The following is a 23,355-nucleotide window of genomic DNA, read 5'->3' on the forward strand; positions in this document are numbered from 1 at the left end:
AGGCAAAAAGTTTACATACTCTCTTCTCAATCAGTATTCAAGGATGGTGGCACACACATCTATCATCCCAGATACTGAGGGAAGTGTAAATGGATCCTGGTCAGTTCTGATGTTCATCCAGGTAGACTTGTTTTTACCATGAGATCAGGAGCTGTCATAACTATTTCCCAATGTAGGTACAAAGTTCTGGAAAAGTACAATTTAATATAAATTGAGCAGTACAGAACATGGTTGAAAAACTCAAGGCCCAGGTTCAATTATGCTTTGCACAACTTTTCTAACAACTCTCTATCGACAGAACTCTAAATGTTCTTCATCTAATAAAGCTCTTATATATCTCTTCCCCAATTTATTTGACAGTATAGTTTGGTATCTCAAGGAAGGGCTCTGGTCTGCTTATAAATCTTTGCACCCCTCCCCCCCATATATACTCTATGAATGGGACACAGTAATAAGTGCAGGCTGCTAGAGTCAAGTATGTGAAGACTTAAATCCTAACCTTGTGGTATAAATTTAGACAATGCTATTGAACTCTCTAAAATCTGTTCCTTTACTGTGAAATGAGGACACCTCAAAAGGTGTCTCAAACACAGATGGGTACAAATAGAGATTTAATTACAAGATGCTCAGCATATACTTATTGATGAACTGAACTAACAGTTGGAACCTTCCATGTAATATTCAGAACGTTCATATTTATAGTAAAAAACCATCTTAGAATATAATCATATGCTTTTATTAGCCTAATCCCTTCAGAAACTTGAAGTTTTCTTAGCTAGAAAATCATATGGGATATCTTATTAATTCGCTGCTCAGGAAAATAAGGGGTAGAACACAGATCTGATAACCAAACCTTAACATGAAGTACACAAAACTGTATTTGTCACTAACAACTCACTACCTTCAAAGCACGGGAAGATATGTGTGCAGAAGAAAACTTAAACAAACATGATGAGCCAGGTGCCAGTGGCTCACACTTGTAATTCTAGCTACTCAGGAGTTGAGATCTGAGGATCATGGTTCAAAGCCAGCCTGGGCAGGAAAGTCTTATCTCCAGTCATGTATCCAAAAAAACAAAAGTGGAGCTGTGGCTCCAGTGGTAGAGCACTAGCCTTGAGCAAAAAAGCTAAGGGACAGTGCTCAGGCCCTGAGTTCAACCCCCCCACAAAAGAACAACAATAAAAACACCAACAAAGAAATGATATGATACTACAAAATGGATGCTCTACCCTGCTTAATAATTTCCAGCAGAGAATGTGATTTTCAATGAAAACAAAACCACCACCATTAAACCAATCAGTAAGCTAACTAAAAATTTAGCGAACTTATGAATTCTTCTTTGTATTTTTCTTCTAACTTTCATCCTAAAGTTATTCATGTGATCAACAGCCACCGCCTATTTGAGAAAACACTCAAAGAATGACACTAAGGTCACTAATGTCAGAATTATCTGCCACTGAATCTTCCTATTGAAGAGATCCTCTGGGCTTTCTTCATACACGGACCTCAAAACAATACTAGTAGTTTAAGTGACTAAGTCAGAGGCAACCCACACTGGCAGTTATTCTGTTAGGCTCCTGAAAAGACTTGGCATACTGGTAGCTCCATATTTAGAATTTCCAAAAGTAACGAAAAGCAGATTTGCCTTTCATAGTTAGCTGTTCTTCCCCAGGAACTAACACAGAGCAATGAAAGCATTAGCCTGTTTCTCTCTTTCCTTGCAATTTTGCCAATCTGGGTGTGTGTCTATTCCTGGTAATACAGGAAGAAAAAGGCCTCTTGCCAAGTTTACAGCTCATTCTACTATAACCTTTCACAGCACTTTTAAATACTTACAAGTACCTTCCTTTTCTAGTCTTCTAATTTAGGGAGACTGTTTCTGGTCTCCTGAGTTTTATGTTGCTTGTTCTTCAGTCTCTTAGAGATAAAAAGTTGGGACTTAGGGAATGTGGGTGAACTTGATGGGCCATTTTAGTTACATGCACTCAATGCTTTAAAAATTCAGAGAACGGCAAAATCAAACTTCAGCCAAAAAAGTTAAGAACACCTTAACTTTGTTCTAGTGACAGAAAAGGATAGCTAATATTTCATTTCCAAGGTAGTTTCAAACAACAAAGCCTGAGTTATAGGCTGAGTCCATTATTGGAATTGCTAACATTTTACCCTTCTTAGGGGTGGTGTGTCTTTGATCTCATATGCTATTTAAAAAACCACAAAAAAGGTGGGCATGGTGGCCTATGTTTGTAAACCTCAGGTACTCAGGAGGCTGAGATCTGAGGATCACAGTTCAAACCCAACATGGGCATGAAAGTCCATGAAACTCTTACCTCTAATTAGTCACCAAAAATGCCAGAAGTGAAGCTGTGGCTCAAGTGGTAGAGTGCTAGTCTGGAGGAAAAAAGCTCAGGTCCTAAATTGAAGCCCAGCTCAGGTCCTAAGTTCAAGCCACACCCCCTCCCACCCCCCCCCCCCCACACACTTCCAGCCCTCAGGAGGCTAAGGCAGGAAGGTCATGAGTTCAAAGCCAGTTTGAGCTACAAAGCTACATAAGACCATAGTAAGACCCTCCCTCCCTCCCTCTCCCTCTGTATGTCTGTCTGTCTCTCTCTCTCTCCCCCTCTCCTTTTCCCTGTCTCTCTCTGTCAGTCATGGGGCTTGAACTCTGGGCTTGGGCGCTGTCCTTCAGCTCTTCAGCTCAAGGCGAGCACTTTACCACTTGAGCCACAGTGCCACTTCCGGTTTTCTGGTGGTTTATTGGAGATAAGAGTCTCATGGACTTCCCTGCCCAGGCTGGCTTTGAACCATGATCCTCAGATCTCAGCCTCCTGAGTAGCTAGGATTACAGGCATGAGCCACCGGTACCTGGCTTCTCTTTTATAAAAAAGCAAACAAGTTACACATTTGCATGTATTTAACACAAACATGAAGTTCTCAGCAAAGCAGAGATCTAGCTACATATGCCAAATGGTCACTATACTAGAAAACTCAGCTGTATAAATTAATGATTTTTGAGAAGTACTTAAAGATGTGTGTGTGTGTGTGTGTGTGTGTGTGTGTGTGTGTGTGTGTGTGTGTGTTTAGGAAGGTGGGGAAGGAAGGGTTGGCTGGGGAAAAACAAAGCAGGGGGCAACATTGCTCAATAGGAAATGTACTCATTACCTTACTCATGTAACTGTAACCCCTCTGTACAGCATTTTTACTATTAAAAACGCACAAAAAAAAAAAGAAGAAAAAAAGAAGTTACTTTATTTACAACTAGTTTCCTACCACAAAAGCAAGGGATTTTAGCTCAGTGAATACCAGAGCAGCATTTTTCTTCACAGACTTCAGTGTCTCTCCTCTTTCTCTCTATATGTGCTTAGCCTTTTAGATAGGCGAGCTCCTTGTGCTCTTAACCTCAGGGACAATTTATATCATTTTGTTTGTATTGTTTTGTTTTGTTTTTTTGCCAGTCCTGGGACTTGAATTCATGGCTTGGGCACTATCCATGAGCTTCTTCCACTCAAGGCTACCATTCTTCCACTTGAGCCACAGTGACACTTCTGGCTTTTTCTGTTTATGTGGTACTGAGGAATCCAACCCAGGGCTTCATGCATGCTAGGCAAGCGCTCTACCACTAAGCCACATTCCCAGCCCTATTCCCAATTTTCTAGTTATAAGTTATGCTTGCTCAGTTCTAACCCAACTCAAGAACTTAGTAAGCAGATATTCAGAAAATGAGGAGTATCTATGGTCTTGGAGCTTTCTACAGACGTCCACCAGCAGTAAATGTAAAACAGACAATGGAAAATGGTGCAATCACAATCCTTCTTTTTCTAATATCTATTCTACTATGTTGTCTTTGGAATCCTTTCCACTGAGCATTTTTTTAATTTTTATTTTTTAGTTGTTATTGTAAAGGTGATGTACAGAGGAGTTACAGTTGCATAAATCAGGTAATGAGTACATTTCTTTTTGGACAGTGTCACCCTTCCCCAGTCCACTGAGCATCATTTTGAATTTTTAGTTAGCTTCTCTTTAATAAGGAGACACATTCTCCATCAAACAGACAGGATGAGTTAAAAACAGATCAGCTGTGGTGTATAACATGTGAACACCATTATATGTTATAGACTGTGATAGACAATTTGCTCCAGGAAAGTTAGAATGAACTTGTGACTTTAAATGAGCATCATTATTCCATAATACTGTGAAATTCCAGAAGTTATGTAATCACTTAATCACAATAAAAAAAAAAAAAAACCTCGGGGAAGGTAGGGAGGGAAGGGATGGTAGGGGGAAAACAATGGAGGGGGTAACAATGTTCAAGAGGAAGTGTACTCATTACCTCATTCATGTAACTGTAACCCTCTGTATAGCATCTTTACAATAAAAAAAAAAAGAGTAAAAAAAAAATGGATCAGCTGGCTAGTTGCTGGTAATGTAAGCCCAAAACCCTTGCTACTAAGGAGGCTGAGTATCTCAGTTCAAAGCTAGCCTGGACAGGAAAGTCTGGAAGACTCTTTTATCTCCAATTAACCTCCAGAAAAGCAAAAGTGGAATTGTGCCTGAAGTGGAAAAGTGCTACCCCTGAGAAAAAAACCTCAAGGACAGTGCCTTGGCCTAGAGTTCAAGCTCCAGGACTGGCACAAAAGCAGCATAAAACAACAACAACAACAAAATCAATCCTCTTCTGCCTTTTCTGAATTAAGACCAATTTATGAGGGAATGGGGGGGGGGGAGTTCAAGTCTTGAGTGATCCACTGGCCACTCCTGCATGACAGTCATGTTTCCTATATGGGTCTGAGGCTACAGAGAAATGCCTGAGCCAGAAGCAGTGGCTCCTATCTCTAACTGTAGTTATTCAGGAGACTGAGATGGGGAGAATAGTCATATGAGTCCAGCCCCAGCCCAAAAAAAGCTAATGAGAAGCAATTTCAACCAATCAAAGTGCTGGGTATTGTGGTATGTGCCTGTCATGCCAGCTATGCAATAGATACAAATAGAAGGTTGTGGTCCTGGAGAACCTAGGAAAAGAGCAACATCTTATCTACAAAAGCAAAAGGGTTGGCAGTGTGGCTCAAGTGGTAGAGTGCCTGCCTAACAACCTCAAGGCCCTAAATTCACTCCCCAGAACCTGCATTCCACTCCTGCCCACAAACAAAATAGGCTCCGAAGCAGGAATGCTGCCCACCTCTGAGAATCTACAAATAAGAAAAAGAAAACAGAAAAGGAGAAATACTGCCCACCTATAAGAACCTACAACTAAAAAACTAACCAAAACTTCAACATTGTCACCTTCAGTTTCCAGTGACAATCGAGCTCTAAGATCAGACATATCTATCTGCTTACTTTCCATATTCATGTTCCACAACTGTTTCCCACTAATAAAGTATATTTTATTCATTAATGTTACAATTTGCTACAACTGCTCTCAAGTCAGAGAAGTATTTTCTTCGCTTTAGGACCACTGATCACCATGGTATTTGGTAGCCAAAAATGGTTACCTATCTCACTCGCGATCCATAGGTCTTAAAGATAGCTCTCAAAGTCAAAGACTATTGCCCTAGGCAAGAGGTATAGACCGTTGCCAGAGTGAAGGTATGAGCACAGTTAGTGCAGATAAATGTACACTGAATATGAGAGGATATTCTCCCCACAATACCCACCTATCTAACTTGCAAAGATTTAAGAAAATCACTCTTGATATTTACGGTAGAACTATACTTTAGAGCAAACTTGATAGAGACAACTTCGACAAAAATCAATCCATTTCAAATGAACCTTGATCCAGTACTCAGATATATTTGGCTACAATCAAGAAGATGTTCAATCATTAGTCACTGCTGCAGTGTTTATAAAGCAAAAGACCCAAAATGACCAAATGTCTACCAGCAAGGAATGGTTAAGTAAAACTAGGATACAAACCCCCATATGAAATAGCCACTACAAAACTTTATTATTTAAGCCATTCGAACTGAGGAAGTTTATATGTTCTGACACAGGAATAAGTATTCAACATTTCAAGTTAAAAGAGTAAGACGCAGGACAGTATGCATAGCATGTAACCATTTGTGATGGAATAGACATGTACATAATATACATAAACCAGTAAACCACATAAACCAGTACTGCTTTCTCATCTTTCTCTCTCTCCCCTCCCCTCCCCTCCTCTCTCTTTTTGCCAGTCCTGGGGTTTGACTCTTTGTACTCAATGCTAGCACTATACCACTTGAGCCACAGCATCACTTCCAGCTTTATCTGAGTAGTTTACTGGGAAAAGAGTCTCACACAGATTCCTGCCTAGGCTGACTTCAAACCATGATCCTCAGATCTCAGCCTCCTGAGTAACTATGATTATAGGCATGAGACACCCACACCCAGTTTCTTCTCTTTTTATAAGTTGTGGGGTTTTGTGTTTTTTGTTGTTGCTGTTTTTGTGCCAGTACTGGGGTTTAAAACTAAGGACCTCAAGCTTCAAGCTCTCCCTTGGCTTTTTTTTTTTTTTTGGTCAGTTGTGGGGCTTGCACTCAGGGACTAGATGCTATCTCTGAGCCTCTTTGTGCTGAAGGCTAGTGCTCTACCTCCTGAGCCACAGCACTACTTCCAGTTTTTGAGTGGTTTATTATAGTAAGAGTCTCATGGGGACTTTTCTGCCCAGGCTGACTTCAAACCATGATCCTTAGATCTTAACTTCCTGAATAGCTAGGATTATAGGCATGAACCACTGGTACTCAGCTTCCCTTAACATTTTTACTCAAGGCTGGCATTCTGTCACTGGAGCCACACTTCCACTTCTGATGTTTTGCCAGTGGTTAGTTGGAAATAAAGAGTCTTACAGACTTTTCTCTAGGCTGGCTTTAAACCCAGAGCTTTAGCTCTCTGAGTAGCTAAGATTAATTACAGGCATGAGCCACCAGCATCCAGCTTTTATTTATTTTTTACAAGTTATTTATTAACAATATTCTTGTAATCTTCAGCAAACTATGTCATAGGCCAAATATAGCTGCCAGTTTTATATGACAGATAGCAAAAAATAAGTTTTCATTTTTTTACATTTTTAAAGGGTTGTAAAATAAAACATAGAATGATTCCTTATGTAGACTGAAAATTCCTAAAATATTACTTTGGTTTTCTATTAAAATGTGTGCCCATCCTGCTCTAGAATATTCAGTAATTTCAGGTAATTCATTACGATGCTAAGTTCACAGGGAATCATCAAAACCTATAGTAATTAAGACCAGAGTTCCTTTACTTGCCTAGAATGTACAAGGCCCTCGGTTCAAACTCTAGCACTGCAAGTGCATGCACTCATACAGAAGAGAGCTCATTTATACAATATGTGCTCTCTTCATACACACTACTTGTTCCAACCATTCATTAAATCACTCCTTAGAATGACAGCACTGAACCCAGCACAATATGGAAGCTCAAATATCAAACTAAGAGCACTTGAACAACAGTGGTTCAGTCCTGTCTCTTGTCCACACAAAGTGGTGGTATAGCATGGAGACAGGAAACCTTTTTCTCATGGCAATTTAGACCAACTGATAAGCTAAATAGGCCCTAACCATTTTCTCATATTGCACATTCCACATTTCACTTGGCCAAAAGGAATAAAAACAATTCTCCCTTGATTTCTCTGAAGTCTATCCCAGGTAAGATAGAGCTAAGCATCTTTAATGGATTTTTAATTTTGTTCACATACAGATTTGTTTACAGAGTTCTTTCAAAGTATCCAAAAGAAAAGCTCAGTAACTCACTCTAGAGCAGGTCTCAGAACTCTGACTTTTAATGCTTCTAATATTCGATTTAACTCCACAAATGGTTCTTTTTGACTTGGGTCTACAGAAAGACCAGATTCCTGAAGGAAAAAGAAAAAAAACTGTTAGCAGCAATCAGAGTGGAGGCACAATGTTCTAAATGTGTATTCTAGATTATAAAATATGAGTCAAAACACCAAAGATCATTTCCTTTTAACATGCATTTCTATGGTGGAAATTGATGAAGCTTCCACCATGATTCTTCTCTCCAAACTTTCACAGCATGCATGCCTATGGAGTAAAGCTGATATGGCTTTTCAAGATGTATGGCTTTGTAAGCATGTACTCTTGCCCCTTCCTAGACACAAAGTTGTAGCTGGAGGTCAGACTGTTATCCTAGGCCACCTTAGTAACAGCAGAGCCACAAGTAGTACAGGTCCCTCAAAGCTCATGCTGTAGAACTATTACATACACTGGATCTTTCTTACTACTCTATTTCTATGCAAGAAAAACTTTGTGTGTCTTTACTTGAAAACAAACTTGATCCGTAAGAGTATAATTCAGTGCAAGATTTATATGAGCACCCACAGAATCCCAAAAGGTACAAAGAAAGATCCAAATTATCGTTGATTGAAATTGTTTAAAATACTAAATGCTTAGATTAGGGCTTTAAGTGATTTTCTTAAACAGAAAATCCAATAAAAACAATGCTTTTTGTCCTTTTCCTCTTCTCTGCTATATTATGAACTTTTCTATCGAAAGAGGAAAGAGAGATAGTATCACTTTTGATTCCCTGGATTCATGACCTTGGACCAACGTTTTGGGCAAAAAAAATAAGAAAGAAAAGAACAAATTCAGTAGAGTCTTATGACTGCAATTTTCACTGCTTAAGTTTTAGGACTATAATTTTTTAACAACTGAAAAAATGTTTCTGGTATAATGAAGTCATCCTTGTTAATTAAAATATTAAGCATCTATCTGTAGCTAACAGGAGATTCAAAGCCCCATGAAAACAATGCAAGCTCCAAGGATTCCACTGTTTCTTTCTCACATCTCCCAGTTGGTAGGGTTACCTGGCAGAGCTCCTCGGCCACATCCAGCATGCCTTGTCGAAAGAAGTGTTCCACCATCACCTCATTGAGAAGCCTTTGGCTGTCTGCCTGCCAGCAGCCATCTATTCCTACACTGCTAATGTCAGAATCAAAATTCTGGAAAAAAGGAAGGCAGGGTGGAGATCATGACTAGATTATTTTTTAGCCTCATCTAATAGAATTCAGAATGGTTAACATTTTACTGATTCATCCCCAGAAAGTACCCAATTCTCATTACTTACAGAATATAACAGAAAGGAATTTTTACATTGCTTCATTCTAGTAAGTGCTATTTTGTGGATTACTGCGAGAACGCAGTACTTTAGAAAATAATATAGATTTAACACTGATTTCCATAAAACTGAAACCAGATAAATAAACTAAGCATTATACTGTAGCATTATTTTTATTAAGTATGCAGTAATGCCCTGTAAAATCATGGGGGGAAAGGCTATAAAACATATCCATTAACATAGACTTGCTAAATAATCCATAGCCCATCCCAACAACCATGGTACTGAGACTGGCGACAGCACTGGGTGATGAGGTCAGAGAGCTGGACCACAATGACAGTCTGATAATGAAGAAAGCAGTTCATGGTCTCCTGGGGCAAAAGCTAATCCTTAAGCCATATAGGCATGGGTCTGACAGTAAACAACATACTATAAACTATTAATAGGAAACTAAGGCATTCTGGTAACTGGATTTGTCTTGGGCATACGAGATAAATTTGAAATTGACACTAAAACTATAACCCAGAAAAGATGGCTCATACTTATAGCCTGCATCCAACCAGGTCAACTGCCTACTAAAATAAAAAAGGAGGAAGAAGAAGGTAGAGGAAGAGGAAGAAGAGGAGGAACAGGAGGAGGGCTGGAAGGGGGGAGGAGGAAGAAAAAAAGTGAAAAAAAAAAAAAAAACAACATTCTATACAGAATTTAAACAAGACCCAGACCCAGAGTAGTACAGCATAATAGTCAACATGTTCGGGGTATAATGAAAATGATACAGGTGCTGGAATCATGAACTATAGAACTCACTGGATAGACTCAAAATCAGAATGAAAGCAGGAATGCAAGAAGCTAATGAAGACCAATGGAAATTATCCAATCTGAATAGAAAAAAATATTAAGAAATTAACAGAGCCCAAAAAACTGGAGAACAAACATCCTCTCCAAAGAGAACCAATGGAGAGGAAAACGTGCAGTACAGAAAACACCTCAAATCAAATTTCTGGAAACTAATGGCAAACAAAAACAGGGGTAGTATGATTCCAGGGAATGCAGATTTCTCATCAGAAACGACGGGGTCCATAAACATGTAGAACATTTTTCCAAGTACCAAAGGAAAAGAACAGTATTGCCAAAATTCTACACCTTCCTACTTATAATTTCAGCTAATCAGAAGGAAGAGATTTGGAGGAACATGGTTTGGGGCAAATCTGGACAAAAAGTTGGTGAGATCCTAGCTCAACCAATAAACTGGGCATAGTGGTGCATGCCTATGGCCCTAGTTACACAGAAGGCGGTATATAAGATTCTGGTGAGAAGCCATGCCCAGGCATGAACAGGAGACCCTACCTAAAAAATATAGGAAGACGCCTATAATCCTAGCTACTCAGGAGGCTGAGGTCTGAGGATCACAGTTCAAAACCAGGAAGGAAAGTCTGAGAGACTCTTATCTCCAATTAACCACTAGAAAACCGGGAGTGATTCTGTGGCTCAAGTGGCAGAGTGCTTGCCTTGAGCGAAAGAGCTGAGGGCCAACACCCAGGCCCAGAGGTCAAGACCTACAACCAACAACAACAACAACCTAAAAACCTACAAAACAACAACAACAAAAAAAAACTAAAAAGGCAAACAGATAAGGGGTGTGGCAGAGTGCTTGCCCAACAAGAGAGTCCCTAGGTTCAAACTCTAGAATGGCCAAAACAAAGATGAAATAAAGACATTCTTAGATGGAGGATTTATTACTGGCAGATTTGGTTAAAGAGAATTCCTAAATTAGTTCTTCCTTCAAAAGAAAATGATACAAGGAAAGCTGAAATATCAAGATTGGAGGAGGAGGGCTGGGGACATGGCTCTAGTAGTAGAGCACCTGCTAGCAAGTGTGAAGCCTTAAGTTCAAATCCCAGTACCACTGGCCAAAAAAAAAAAAAAAAAAATGCCGGAGGAGAAATCATACACCTATATCATAGTCTGAAAGTCTTCTCTGGCCAATTTGCTCTGTCTTTTATTTTTTATAGGCATTATCCCTTAATAAACTGCTAGCATAGCACTTAATTTTCTGAAAGCATATAAACTCAATTAGACAAGATCATTTAAATATAACCAAAATTACAATCCTAGTAACCCTTGCTTAAATATACTTTAAGAAATATGAGATTATTTATAGAGCATTCAAGAACAGGTAGTAATTAACCTGCAACAGCAATCACAAGTAACCTACTATTTACAAACTCCAGGAGTAGTCCTCCAAAATTAAGCACATTTTTCTTCCTAATAAAGAGTTGGGTGTTGTTAACTCACACCTGTAATCCTAGCTACACAGAAGGCTGAGAGATGAGGGTCATAGTTTGAAGCCAGCTATAGGCAGGAAAGTCCATGAGACTCTTTCTTAAATTAACCACGAAACAGCTGGAAGTAGAGCTGTGACCCAAGTGGTAGCTTTGAACAAAAAAGCGAAGGGACAGTATCCAGGCACTGAGTTCAAACCCTAGGACCAGTGCCCCCCAAAAGAGCTATCTACCAGGAGGTAGAAACATATTTGTTTGTTTGGGGGAGGGATGAGGAGAAACACAAATGGAGGAAGGAAGGGTTAGCAAATGCAATCATTATATTCAACATACATTATGTAAAAGTTGAGCTACATAATTTAAGATTAGGGATGAGAGGAGGAAAAATGAACAATGGAAGAAATGACATTGATTAAGAACGATGGAAGAGAGATGACATAACCTAACTTGTGGAATTTATAAGACTACTTAAAAAGAAGGGGGGAGGAGGAGGAAGAGGAAGAAAAAGAGGAGGAGGAGGAGGAAAAAGAGGAAGGGGAGGAGGAGGAGCAGCTCTCCGCTGTTTTTAGCTAACGGCCTACATTAAACACATCAAGATTTAGAATCATTTAGATAAAAGAATTTGCCAGAGGATCTATTTTGGCCATACTGTATATTCAGGACTTTGAGCTTGTTAGGCAAGTATTCTACTACTTGAATCCCATCTCTAGCCCAGAGTCATGATTTTTATTTATCTTCCTGTTACAGATAATCTTTCTTGCCCTAGGGTTTACCTTAAAACAATGCAAACATTACAAAGTATCTAAAAGCTAAAATAGTGTTCATGCACATACTGAATACATGATTATTCCCTGTATACCAAAGAATCAGAAATGCTTGTATAAAGTCTCAGTTTCATTTCTGTTATCAGCTTCTGCCTGACATCTAATTTTGTAGTAGTTCATCAGTACATTCTAAGCAAGTTATTACATCTCTATGCTTCCTATGGTACTTTGTTTCTCTTCTGCCCCTGAAGGTGATGGACTCTCTCATATTTGCACCCAAAAAAGGCAACTTTTAAATAATAAGAGAATGGCTATCTGAAGATAACACAACTTATTATAAACTCAGGAATCTGTCTCTAAATGAGTTATGTGCACGCTACAAAATCACTAAGACCAATTAAGATATGTCTCTCACCAATTTAACTTGTATTTCCCCCAAAAATCCTTTGGGTTTCTATTTATTCATTTGATACGTATCCCTTTAATCTCATCAAACTCCAACAAACTTTTCAGGTACCTATTCTGTAGGAAAGAACAACTTTGAAAGATATGCTTCCTAAAACAATTTTATCTAGAAACACGTATCAGAATTTTTATACCTGCCACAGTTAGTATCGAAGAAAAAAATTCCTTTTAATTTCCTTAGTATATAAAAGCCCAGAGTAAACTCTGAACACCTAAAAATCATTAATGTGTCTAATTACTTAAACAATATCCTCTGGGTTTGATTAAAAACTTTTACAAGGATGCCCACTTACTATGGTCACTACTATATGGATAAGATAAAGCAGCAGCACTGGTGTCTCATGCCTGCAATGCTAGCTACTCAGGTGGCTGGGATCTGAGGATTGCAGTTTGAAGCCAGGCAAGGCAGAAAAGTCCGTGAGATTCTCTTATCTCTAATTAATCACAGAAAAATCCAGAAGTAGAGGTGTGGCTCAAATGGTAGTGTTAGCCTTGAGCAAAAAGAAACTCAAGGACAATTCCCAGTTTGAGTTCAAGCCCTAGGAACCAGTCAAAAAAAAAAAAAAAGAATCCAGGGTAGAGTTGGAGGGGTGGCTCAGTTGATAGAACACTAGCCAACGAGCGAAAGCAGCCACAGGTACAGAGCTCATATCCCTGTCTTGAACTAAGAAAAAGACAAAAAAAAAAATCACACACCCCTTACAGTAGGAATATTTCTAACCACACTGGAGCCCTGCAACTTGAGTCTTGGAAAATAAATGTGTAGAATACTAAATGTGTATATTTGCCTGAGCTAATCCCTTATATCATTCTGATTTTCCACGTGATACCACTGAGATTGTTTAGATTTTGATCATATGTAGTAAAAAAAAAATGAAAGCTAAGATTATAATGCAACACAACATCAAACTCCCTTTGTTTTAACCACAGGTTCTTACTATTACATCACAGCTGGCATCAGTTCCAGCCTCTGTTGCTAGGTGACCAAACTCATTTACATGGCTGTGCAAGAAATCAGCAGCATTACAAAGCAGCCAAGCGGTAACTAATGAAGAGAAATACCTGTTTATTATTAGCATCTTCTCCTTTACTACATTTTTTCCTTTCATATTTTTTATACAGAGAAGCTTGGCACAATGTTCTTTAAGTAGGGAGGAAGAATTCAAACAAGAGCCAAAGAGAATAAGCATACATGTAAAGTATGCTCCCTTGAGAGGTTTGTCTAGAAAAAACCCAGGACACACTAGATCTGGAGACTGAGACAGAAGAGGAGTGAGTAACTTCAGAAAAACATGATCATGAAGCTGTGACAGAGCACCCAATCTCCATGACCATATCACAAACGATGCCTACAAATCAGACTTTAAGGATGGGCTTTCATCATTCAACACCAAACACTGATCCATCTGTAAAATATACTTCACAAAATTATATTTGGTAGTCAGTAGTTACACTACATGTAAAACTCGGTATTTTAAATTCCAAGTGATAACTCTCTAAATAGTCATGAATGTTTCTTTAAACTCCCACTATCTTTGGAGAAAAACTGGTATATGTGTGCAACATGTTACTGCTGCACCTACCATTAATTCGTTTTCCTTCTATGCATCCGGTTAATCTGGTTTAGCTAAGAGAGGCAGACTATAAAAGGATACTTAGCAGAGTAGACAGACCTGAATTTTTGTTTCCTTGAGACTGGGAAAAGACAGCTTTTCACATACAACCCACAAAAGATTATTATTCAGCACAGTTTGAAAGCAACCTATTAACAAAATCTAAACAATGGACAGAAGAATATGAAATTCACAGGCAGGAGCAATCCTAATGGACAACTGCAAGATGTACAGTCTCAAAGATGATTAAAGAAAGGCAAAATCAGTACAACTACATGATTTCACATCAATCTGCTTAACTTTAACGGATTATAAAGTCGTAATTCCAACGTGTGGCTGAGAAATGAGGAGACAGACTGTCATAGGTGTTTGGGAGACCTGTAAACTGGAATAAACTCCTTGGGGAAAACTTTGGCATTACTCAGTAAAGCACCTGCCCTATGATGAAATAATCCAGTTAGGCATATACCAGACAGCAACGCTTTACAAACAGTAAGCCAGGAAATACACAGAGCAGTGTAGCATCATCAGTATTGTGTAAAGTGTTTTTAAATATGACCTTTTTAAGAAGGTAAATATTCCCTCCTACACTTCGGTTTTCAAAGTTGAGAAAAGTAGACACACACTGATTATGAACAAAGGGAAGCAATGTGCCACTCTGCTGAGCTTCTAATGTCCTGAAAATGTTCTATAACCTCCCCTTCTGTCACACTGCATCTTATTCCCCAGCTATTAGCTGACCCATCTTTCTTCTCAGGTCAGTCTACTGCACCCACTGCCTCTTTAATCTGAACAGTTCAGTTGAGTGCCTACTTTACCCTCAAAGATGGTAAGTATCCATATCTCAGCATTCTAGAAGCACAAAACTCATCCATAGAACAGATCTACTCAGGTCTCTATGAATTATTTCTCTCAAGATACATTGCTGGGAAAAGTTTCTTGAAGTCTTCAAATCTGAATTTTCATCCCAATTCTTCCACTTGTTTTCTCAGGCAAGTTATTCCAAGTCTCAGTTTTCCCACCTATATTGGGACAATAATCTCCACTTTTCAATGGTCAATGAAGGTTCATTTAAATAGTATGCATGAAGCTCTCTGACATCTACCCAACAGTAAATATCTAATAGTCACTAAAGCTAAGGCAGAGCCTGCTTCCAAATCCTTTGATGCTATAATGAAAAGAATGATTAAAAAATACAAGACAAGTATAAAAAGTATTAACAAAAATATTAAAAACATCTTCCTTAATTTAACAAAATTGCTTAAATATAACAGGTTGGATGGGTGTGCACAGCTTACTGGGTAGGGTCTTCTCTTCCTATCAGCCTAAACCGATTTGAAGTGCACACAATGGTTCACCTTCTTGCTTCGGAGAAGATGGGCTCCTACTGGCCCATTGGGACTCTCTGACCCTGAACCAAATGTGAAAACCCAGACTTTCCTCTGGGACCTACACTGTAATCCAATCAATCTTACCAGTTAAATACGATAGCTTCATTCAGTTTGTTACAGTAGCAGTAAGAAAACAAACAAACAAAAAATCTGGGCTGAGCCTAAAGCCAATGCTGAAATAAGACAGGGCAGATAGAGTAGAATTTCACTCATCTTCCCCTTAGACTGATCTTCAGACTGAAAAGGGCAGAACCAGTATTATTGCATGCATGAGCTGATACAGTTTGAGTAAGTGTCACAGAGAGCACCTAGCAGCTGGAATGAATCCAGATACTTGGTTTGAACAAACAGAAGGCTCTTTTTGTAAAAGCAAACAGATGTAAAGAAGTGGGCAGGAGGATAACTGAGTCTCTGTGATGCTCCCTCCTCTTCTCTGGGCTGTGGGCTTTGTTTCCCACCTCACACCAGATTCTTTCCAAGGCTACTAACTGCTCTCAGCTCACATATTTATTCCTAGCCCTCTTCCTTAGAGTTCTAAAAATCAACCTGGGGAAGGACCTAGGGATGCCTACTACCATGCAAGCACACCTATGGCCACACCTCATTAAGTCAGGTTCATTTTCAGAACATGTACTGTATGTAGCCCAAAAGGGGGGGGATTAGGACAAGAGCAGCTCCTGCTATGACACTATTTATCTATTTTTACTTATATATTATATATACATACATAATTTATATTTATATATTTATACTTTATATACGTATACTTTATATATTATCTGTTTTATTAATTTTTATTTTGCTATTTATTTATTATTAATCTATTTATTATTTTTAAATGTATCTATTTCTCTATTTAACCATCCATCCATATATCGATCTATCTGTTTACAAGTACTAGGGTTTGAACTCGGGGCCTCAAGCTTGCTTGGCTACCACTCTACCACTTGAGCCATCCCCTCAATCCCTAAACAATATAATTTAAAAAGCACAGTCTTCCTTCTTGACATTTCATTAAATGCCTTGTAAAAGTTTAGACACAATCTAATACATATTCTTAGATCACTGTGTCTTTGGAATAAGAGGTAGCTTAATATATATTATTCTTAGGGAATCCATTCCTGGTTTATCACTATTAATTATTATTATCAAGTAGCTGTACAAAGGGGTGTTCGGGTTATGAGTACAATGCTCCTTGGTCAATGTCACCCCTTCCTTCATTTTCCCCATTTTTTCCTCCCATCTCTACACTCAAGTTACGTAGCTCATTTCACTATTTTTACTTTACTCTCCTGAGGCTTGAACTCAGGGCCCCACTCTACCACTTGAGCCACAGCTCCACTTCCTGCTTTTTGGTGGGTAAAGATAAAAGTCTTACAGACTTTCCTGCCCTGGCTGGCTTCAAACTGCAATCCTTAGATCTCAGCCTTATGACTAGCTTAGGATTTCAGACAGGGGCCATTTGTGCTGGCTTCATAACTAAAGTTATGAAAAGAATGTACCAACTTGTGTCTATATTTCAGAACTCAAGTCAGTTCTCTTTCTTCTTCATTAGAGTGAATTATCTAGTCTTTCTTGTATTTATTTTTGTTGAGTCAAGTTCTTGCTATGTAGTCCTAGCTGGCCTCAAATTTACAATCCTCCTGCCTCAGCATGCTGAATGTCTTTTATCCTCTCCTAATACTAATATTCTTCTACTATACAAGGATTTACCCATGACATAATAACCAAGTTTTAGAGTTCATATATAATATATCTAAATTTACCTACTCTAAGACTACTATTTAAAAGAACTATGGGACATTATTCTTTTTTTCTCTTCTTACACAGTCATATTTACATAAACGGTAATTCAAAGCTGCTCACCATAAGCTTTGCTAAAATATTTGATATTTCATATTTTATATCATTACTCCATTCTTTCATATGGTCAGCATTCGTTTCATCATTGTATCTATTCCACCTAGTGGCAGTTTGATCAGTTTAGTTAAGTTTTTTCAACCATTATTTCTCTTTCAACATTACCAGCCCTGCCTCGGCCTCCTTTGATCTTCTAATAAGTGAATGGTTAACTCCTTAACTCCTTTGTACAACTACATTAAGATTTAAAACTGTCAGAGGAAATGATTTTCAAACTTATCCTCTGTTCACCAACTATCCACCTGGGATATATTATTTAATATCTCTGTGCCTTGGTTTCTTTGTATGTAAAATGAAAATAATGTGTCAGCATCATAAACATCCGTAATCACCTAGTTCAGAATCTGAAACACTGGTCAATACTGAGTGATAGCTACCATCTCCCTAGGCCTAACAACTCCTCATTTTCTCCTTCAGAAGGGGGCCCAGATAATCTCCAACTACTCAGTCCCTTTGCTCTAGTCTCCTTCTGGGTCAAATACATACTCACTAGGCTTTCCTCCATTTGTCTTTCCCCAATTTGTCTGATCAGCCCTATTTCCGGGAAAGGAAGCCACCAGAATCCACAAGTAGTTACTAGATGTTTTGTACTATTTACCACAGAAAACTCACACCATACTGTTTTCTTCCTTCTAAATCTTACCTTTTCTCCCAAGTCATATTGAATTTCCTAACTTCCTTTAACAGCACAGTAATACTTAAAATTTCCATGAAATTTATTTCATGTTACCGCAAAACCTTTCCTGTTATGTGCACAAAAAGCACATCTACATTACTAGTCTGCAATCCTGTAAAGTACATACACTATATTTTCAGCTTTTAACTATACATCAGATTTTAAGCATTTTATTTATTTTTCCACATATATACATACCTGGAAGTCTAAGCCAGTAATCACGCAAATGCAGTTATAATCAATGTACATTATGTAAAAAATTATACTATGTATTCTGAGGATAGGGATGGGAAGTAGAATGAGGAAGAATGAAGAAAGGGGTGATACAGGTCAAGACACATTATACTTATAATCTTACTTGTAGAATTATAACCTCTTTGCATAACTACTTAATAATAAAACTTAAGAAAAAGAAAGAAATCAATTAAAAGCCAAGCAAGAGTGGCTCCTACCTAATCCTAGCTTTTTAGGAAGCTGATGTCTTAAGATCTTAGTTCAAAACCAGCAAGGGCAAGCAAACCCAATTAATCAGCAAAAAAGCCACAACTGGAGGCATAAAGTGGTAGAATAATGTGGTAGAGTGTCAACCATGACCAAAAAAGCTGAGCCAGAGCTCGAAGCCCTGAGTTCAAGACCTAGTACTAACACATACACACACAGAGACGAAAGAAGAAAAAGAAAGATCAACATTAAAAAAGTGAAGTAAGGGCTGGGAAGGTAGCTCAGTGACAGAGTGTTTGCCTCACATGCAGGAGGCCCTGGGTTCAATTCCTCAGCACCACATAAGCACAAAAAGCCAGAAGTGGTGCTGTGGCTCAAGTGGTAGAGTGCTAGCCTTGAGCTGAAGAGTTGAGGGACAGAGCCCAGGCCTAGAGTTCAGATACTCATGACTGGCAAAAAAAAGTGAAGTAACTAAACAAAACACTGAATAAAATGCCCTAACATGCCAGAATTCTAGATTTTCTCAAAGTGTGAGGGTAAATTAAAAATAGCCCAACACAATTGTTTTTATAAAAATAAAAAACCAAATCAAGAAAAACCCAACCCTAAACCAAAACAAACTCAACACACATATTAAAGAATCTAGAGGTAAGCAACCTTTTTTTGAGCCAGTATTGGGGTTTGAATCAGGGCCTTGTGCTCATGTCTGGTTTTCTACCACTTGGGCCACAACTCCATTTCCAACTTGATAAAAGTAAAGGATTTGTCTGCCTAAGCTGGCTTCAAACGTCAGTTCTTGGATTTCAGCCTCTCAAGTAACTAAACTTACAGGAGTGAGCCACTGGCATCTGGCATGAACAAATGCTCATTTATTTATATTTAAAATAAGATCAATCTGACCATCAGTGGCTCACACCTGTAAAACTAGCTAGTCAAGACTCTGATAATTGGAGGATGGTAACTGAGGAGACAAAGGCAAGAGGATTTCTAGCCTGAGGCCAGCCTGGCTACGTAGCAAACTCCAGACCAATCTGGGCTATGAGGTTCTAGGTCAAAAACATTAAAGCAGAAATCATCAGCATCTCTTTATGTTCACAATAATTAAAAACTAGAAAACGTCTTAGTTAAGAGCACAAACTTCTACTTACATTTTTATCAAGTAACTAGAGATTTAATAAACAAGAAGTTATGAAACAAAAAGGAATAACCATTTAAGTAGGTCAAATTTTTACTAGTTTCTCATTCAACATCATCTGCTCACCATGAGTATGTCCTAAGCACACTTAAATGCACCCTACAAATAACATTGGCTTTAGGAATAAGTGGACCATTTACTCTAATTGTGATCTAAGTTCCCCAATGTAGGCAATGTTCTTGCCTACAGAAAGAGTAAAATAACCAACCCCCAGGGGTCTTCTGAGAAAGGAAGGCATGCAAAATAAGCATGAATATGACTTACAAACTCAACTTCCTGAGTTTTATGTACACACACCTCTTGTGATAACTGATCAACTGGCCTTTTAGGAGGAAGGACCACATCTCCCATTATTCTTATGCTGTTTCAAGTCCTTTCCCTTTGAACCTATAGAAATTATATACTCGGCACTTCCTGTCCTGGTCAAACACAGGGCCTAACAAGTGTCATTTTTATTTTAGTCTGGTTATGATAAGTATATTTTTAAAAATAAGCACCAAAAGACAGCCTGCTCACAAGAGACACTGGCTTTTCTGACCGTTATCTTGTAAATGGTACTCCCAGGCTGGATAGCATTTCAGTTTATTTGTTATGGTACCTACCAAGCCTGGAGTCATGATGACTTCAGCCTTATCCTGTTTGCTCACCACTACTTCATGAAAAACACTAGCTTTTACAACAAGCTGCCCCAGAGCTTACACAAATTGCTCAGGCTCAAATTAAGAGGGACAACTTAAAAGTCAATGAATGGAATCTTACATCACAACAGTCTACACAGAATCCTTCATGTAAGCAAGAAGCCTATTCACAAGTTTTAAGTTCTGAAGGGGAAACAGCTTCTCCTACTATCAGCAAGTAGATCCAAAAGTCTAGGATCTCTTTGAAGACTGACTCTGATTAGCTACCTTAGAAGCATTAGTTCTGTCAGGGCACCTTCTGGCTCTGCTGTCCAGAAGATGAAACTCTATCATACAACCAACTAGCCTGGAGGGCAAGAGAATGTCCTGAAGACCCTCCCCTGCAATTCTTTCAGTACTTTAAGCCATGAGAATTACCAAGATGCCTTAAAAGTCACAGTGAACCACTAAAATCTGAAGCTTCTTCAACATCACCAATAATTACTTGTCCGAGAGAAACTTAAGGACAAGTGATTTAAGATGACCTCAGGGGCCCCAATTGTCTTCTCCATAGTCCTTAAGTTAATACCACCACTTCAGGTACCAACCAAAGACTTCCAATACCACAGCCCTAAACAGGTTTGATGCCAACCCTACTTCCAAAGCTGTATTTGCTTCCTTGGAATTACCAAACAGGTTCTACAACCTCAAACTTATGTCAGAGAATATTTATTGCCTTCTTAGTCTTTGCTGGTGACTACCATTACTGATCCAATAACATGGCTGGAACCCTGCTGCTGCCAACACTATTCCATCACCTTTCCCTCAGGGTCAAAGCCCTCAGACCACTATGGGAGTGATGACAGTTCTGTGAAAGACCACTAAAACTTCTGTAGGGGCACCAAACATGTCTCAAGTCTTTGACACTGGGACTTCTGTTGTAACACATCAGAGAACAACATCTCAGAAGCAGTTCTGTCTTACACAGCCTTTCAGTATTATTGCCCAAAGACTAATTCCTAACAATGGGGCACACTCATGAGTTAGATGAATCCATCTCTAGACTCAAGGAGCCTGTGTTATTGTTACAGCCATCATTATTGTACATATAGACTAAGCAACTTACAGAAGTGTTTACAAGATGTCTTTGCTACAAAGAGCTCTACCCTCCAGAAGTTTTAAATGTGTGAACAGACATACACAAGCCCAGTTAAAAATCTCCCCCAATTGGCTGGTCAGCCATACCAGGTAGTATGGACTACTCCTCTTACTCTTTTTTTTGGGAGGGGGAGAGGGGTGGTCATGGGGCTTGAACTCTAGGCCTGAGTGCTGTACCACTAACCACTTGAGCCACAGCGCCACTTCCGGCCTGTTCTATTTATGTGGTGGTGAGCAATCGAACCCAGGGCCTCATGCATAAGGGGCAAGCACTCTACTGCCAGGCCACCTTCTTAGCCCACCTCTTAGACTCTTAATAGGACTATGAACTTCAAGGGTGAAACCAGCCCAGTGCTAAAAATAGTAACGGCTGTGAGTCATCCACTAAGCCAAAGACTGTTTATTCATGAAATGTCACAAGAAAAAAAAATTACTCAAAAGAAGTAATTGACCAGGCTGGTTAGCAACCAATTTACTCACTCAACCCAGAAGGCAAAAAGCTGAAGAAAAGCACCAGTATGCCCCCGAAGCAAGAGAGGGTGAGGCAGGAGACAGATGCAAGGGTGTTATTCCAGTCAGCCCATAACAGAGACAGAGCCTGAGCCAGGGAATTACTCAGGAAACAGAGAAATGTACTCCTATCAACAAACTCCCACATGCTGAGTTCAAATTTCTCAGGAACTTTATTCACCAGGGCCTTCGTCATACAAACAAATGGATAAACAACAAAGCTATAAAAGGAGGGTCTGTTTTTGTTTCTTAAATAATAGCAACTGGAACTTTAGTTAGATCTGTAAATGTTACCAAATGCAAAGATGAAAGGATAAAATACCTGGGGAGCATTAAGGTTATCAAAGTTCTGTCTGAAGGAGGGTGCTAAAGCCTCCTTCAATTCCTTACCTTATCAATGGCTTTTCCAACCCGAGACACACTGCTGTGGATGTCTTTGTGGTCTGAGGCTAATTTCTGAACAGTATCCTTTATTCTTCTACAGCACTGAGTCAAAACAAGCGAAAGAGTCCCTGATAATTCAGCATCTTGGCCTATTAAAAAAAAAAATTGGTTACTCACTAAAGCATACCCAAAAATGACAAGTGTCAAACAGACCCTATGAAACAAGGACAGAAGTGAAGAAAAATCAATATTGCTTTGAAGCAGAGGGCCACTATCAAACATTACTTTTCTAGTGAATAAGAAAAATATCTTTACTTTTAGAAGTCAAAGAATTACTATAAGACAAACCACTTTGTACTATAACAGAAAGAAGCACACACTTTGAATAATACCATGGCAGTGTTATCTTTTGAGAAAACAAGTTAATAAACACACCTATTCAACTCAAAGAGTTTAGGTATACCTTATGTCCCAAATAAAAAAAGCCTAGGAAAAAACACATCTCTTTGGATGCGAAGATGTTAATGCAGGAGGCCAGAGGCTGCTATATTACCAGGAGTCCTACCTGCAAAAGGAGGAATATCTCCCTGCATGGTAAGAATGGCTCACTGTGTTGTACAATGTAGCTTTCCTCCTATGAATCTGTAATTTTAATGACCAGCATCAATTTAAAAAACAAAAACAGGGCGCTACATTTCTAGTAAGAATCTCAACAGTCTTTCATGCTTGCCCAACTTGTTGCTGTAGTCCTGTTTGACTCCACTAGGAAAGGACACCTGGACGCTTTCTCTTGGCTTCCTGGACTTTGCCCTACTGATGTTTACCTTTTTTTTTTTTCTTTTGCTGTAGTAAAAGTCTGAGTATAGGCTGAGT

The 23,355-nt window shown here is 38.8% G+C and overlaps 1 protein-coding gene across 1 annotated transcript in view; it reads right to left on the reverse strand.

Moving 5' to 3' along the window:
- Rmnd5a (required for meiotic nuclear division 5 homolog A (S. cerevisiae)) overlaps positions 1–23,075 on the reverse strand; it is a 39,492-nt gene extending 16,417 nt beyond the window's left edge. The window contains exons 1-4 of the mRNA XM_013035508.1: positions 23,048–23,075; positions 22,489–22,631; positions 8,816–8,950; positions 7,743–7,843 (exon numbers count right to left, since the gene is read on the reverse strand). Of these exons, the coding sequence (XP_012890962.1) occupies positions 7,743–7,843; positions 8,816–8,950; positions 22,489–22,631; positions 23,048–23,075 (407 nt within the window). The remainder of the gene's footprint in view (positions 1–7,742; positions 7,844–8,815; positions 8,951–22,488; positions 22,632–23,047) is intronic.
- Positions 23,076–23,355: the final 280 nt, after the last annotated feature.

Source organism: Dipodomys ordii, unplaced genomic scaffold, assembly GCF_000151885.1.
Source record: "Dipodomys ordii isolate 6190 unplaced genomic scaffold, Dord_2.0 Scaffold214, whole genome shotgun sequence".
In the NCBI taxonomy this organism is placed as follows: domain Eukaryota; kingdom Metazoa; phylum Chordata; class Mammalia; order Rodentia; family Heteromyidae; genus Dipodomys; species Dipodomys ordii.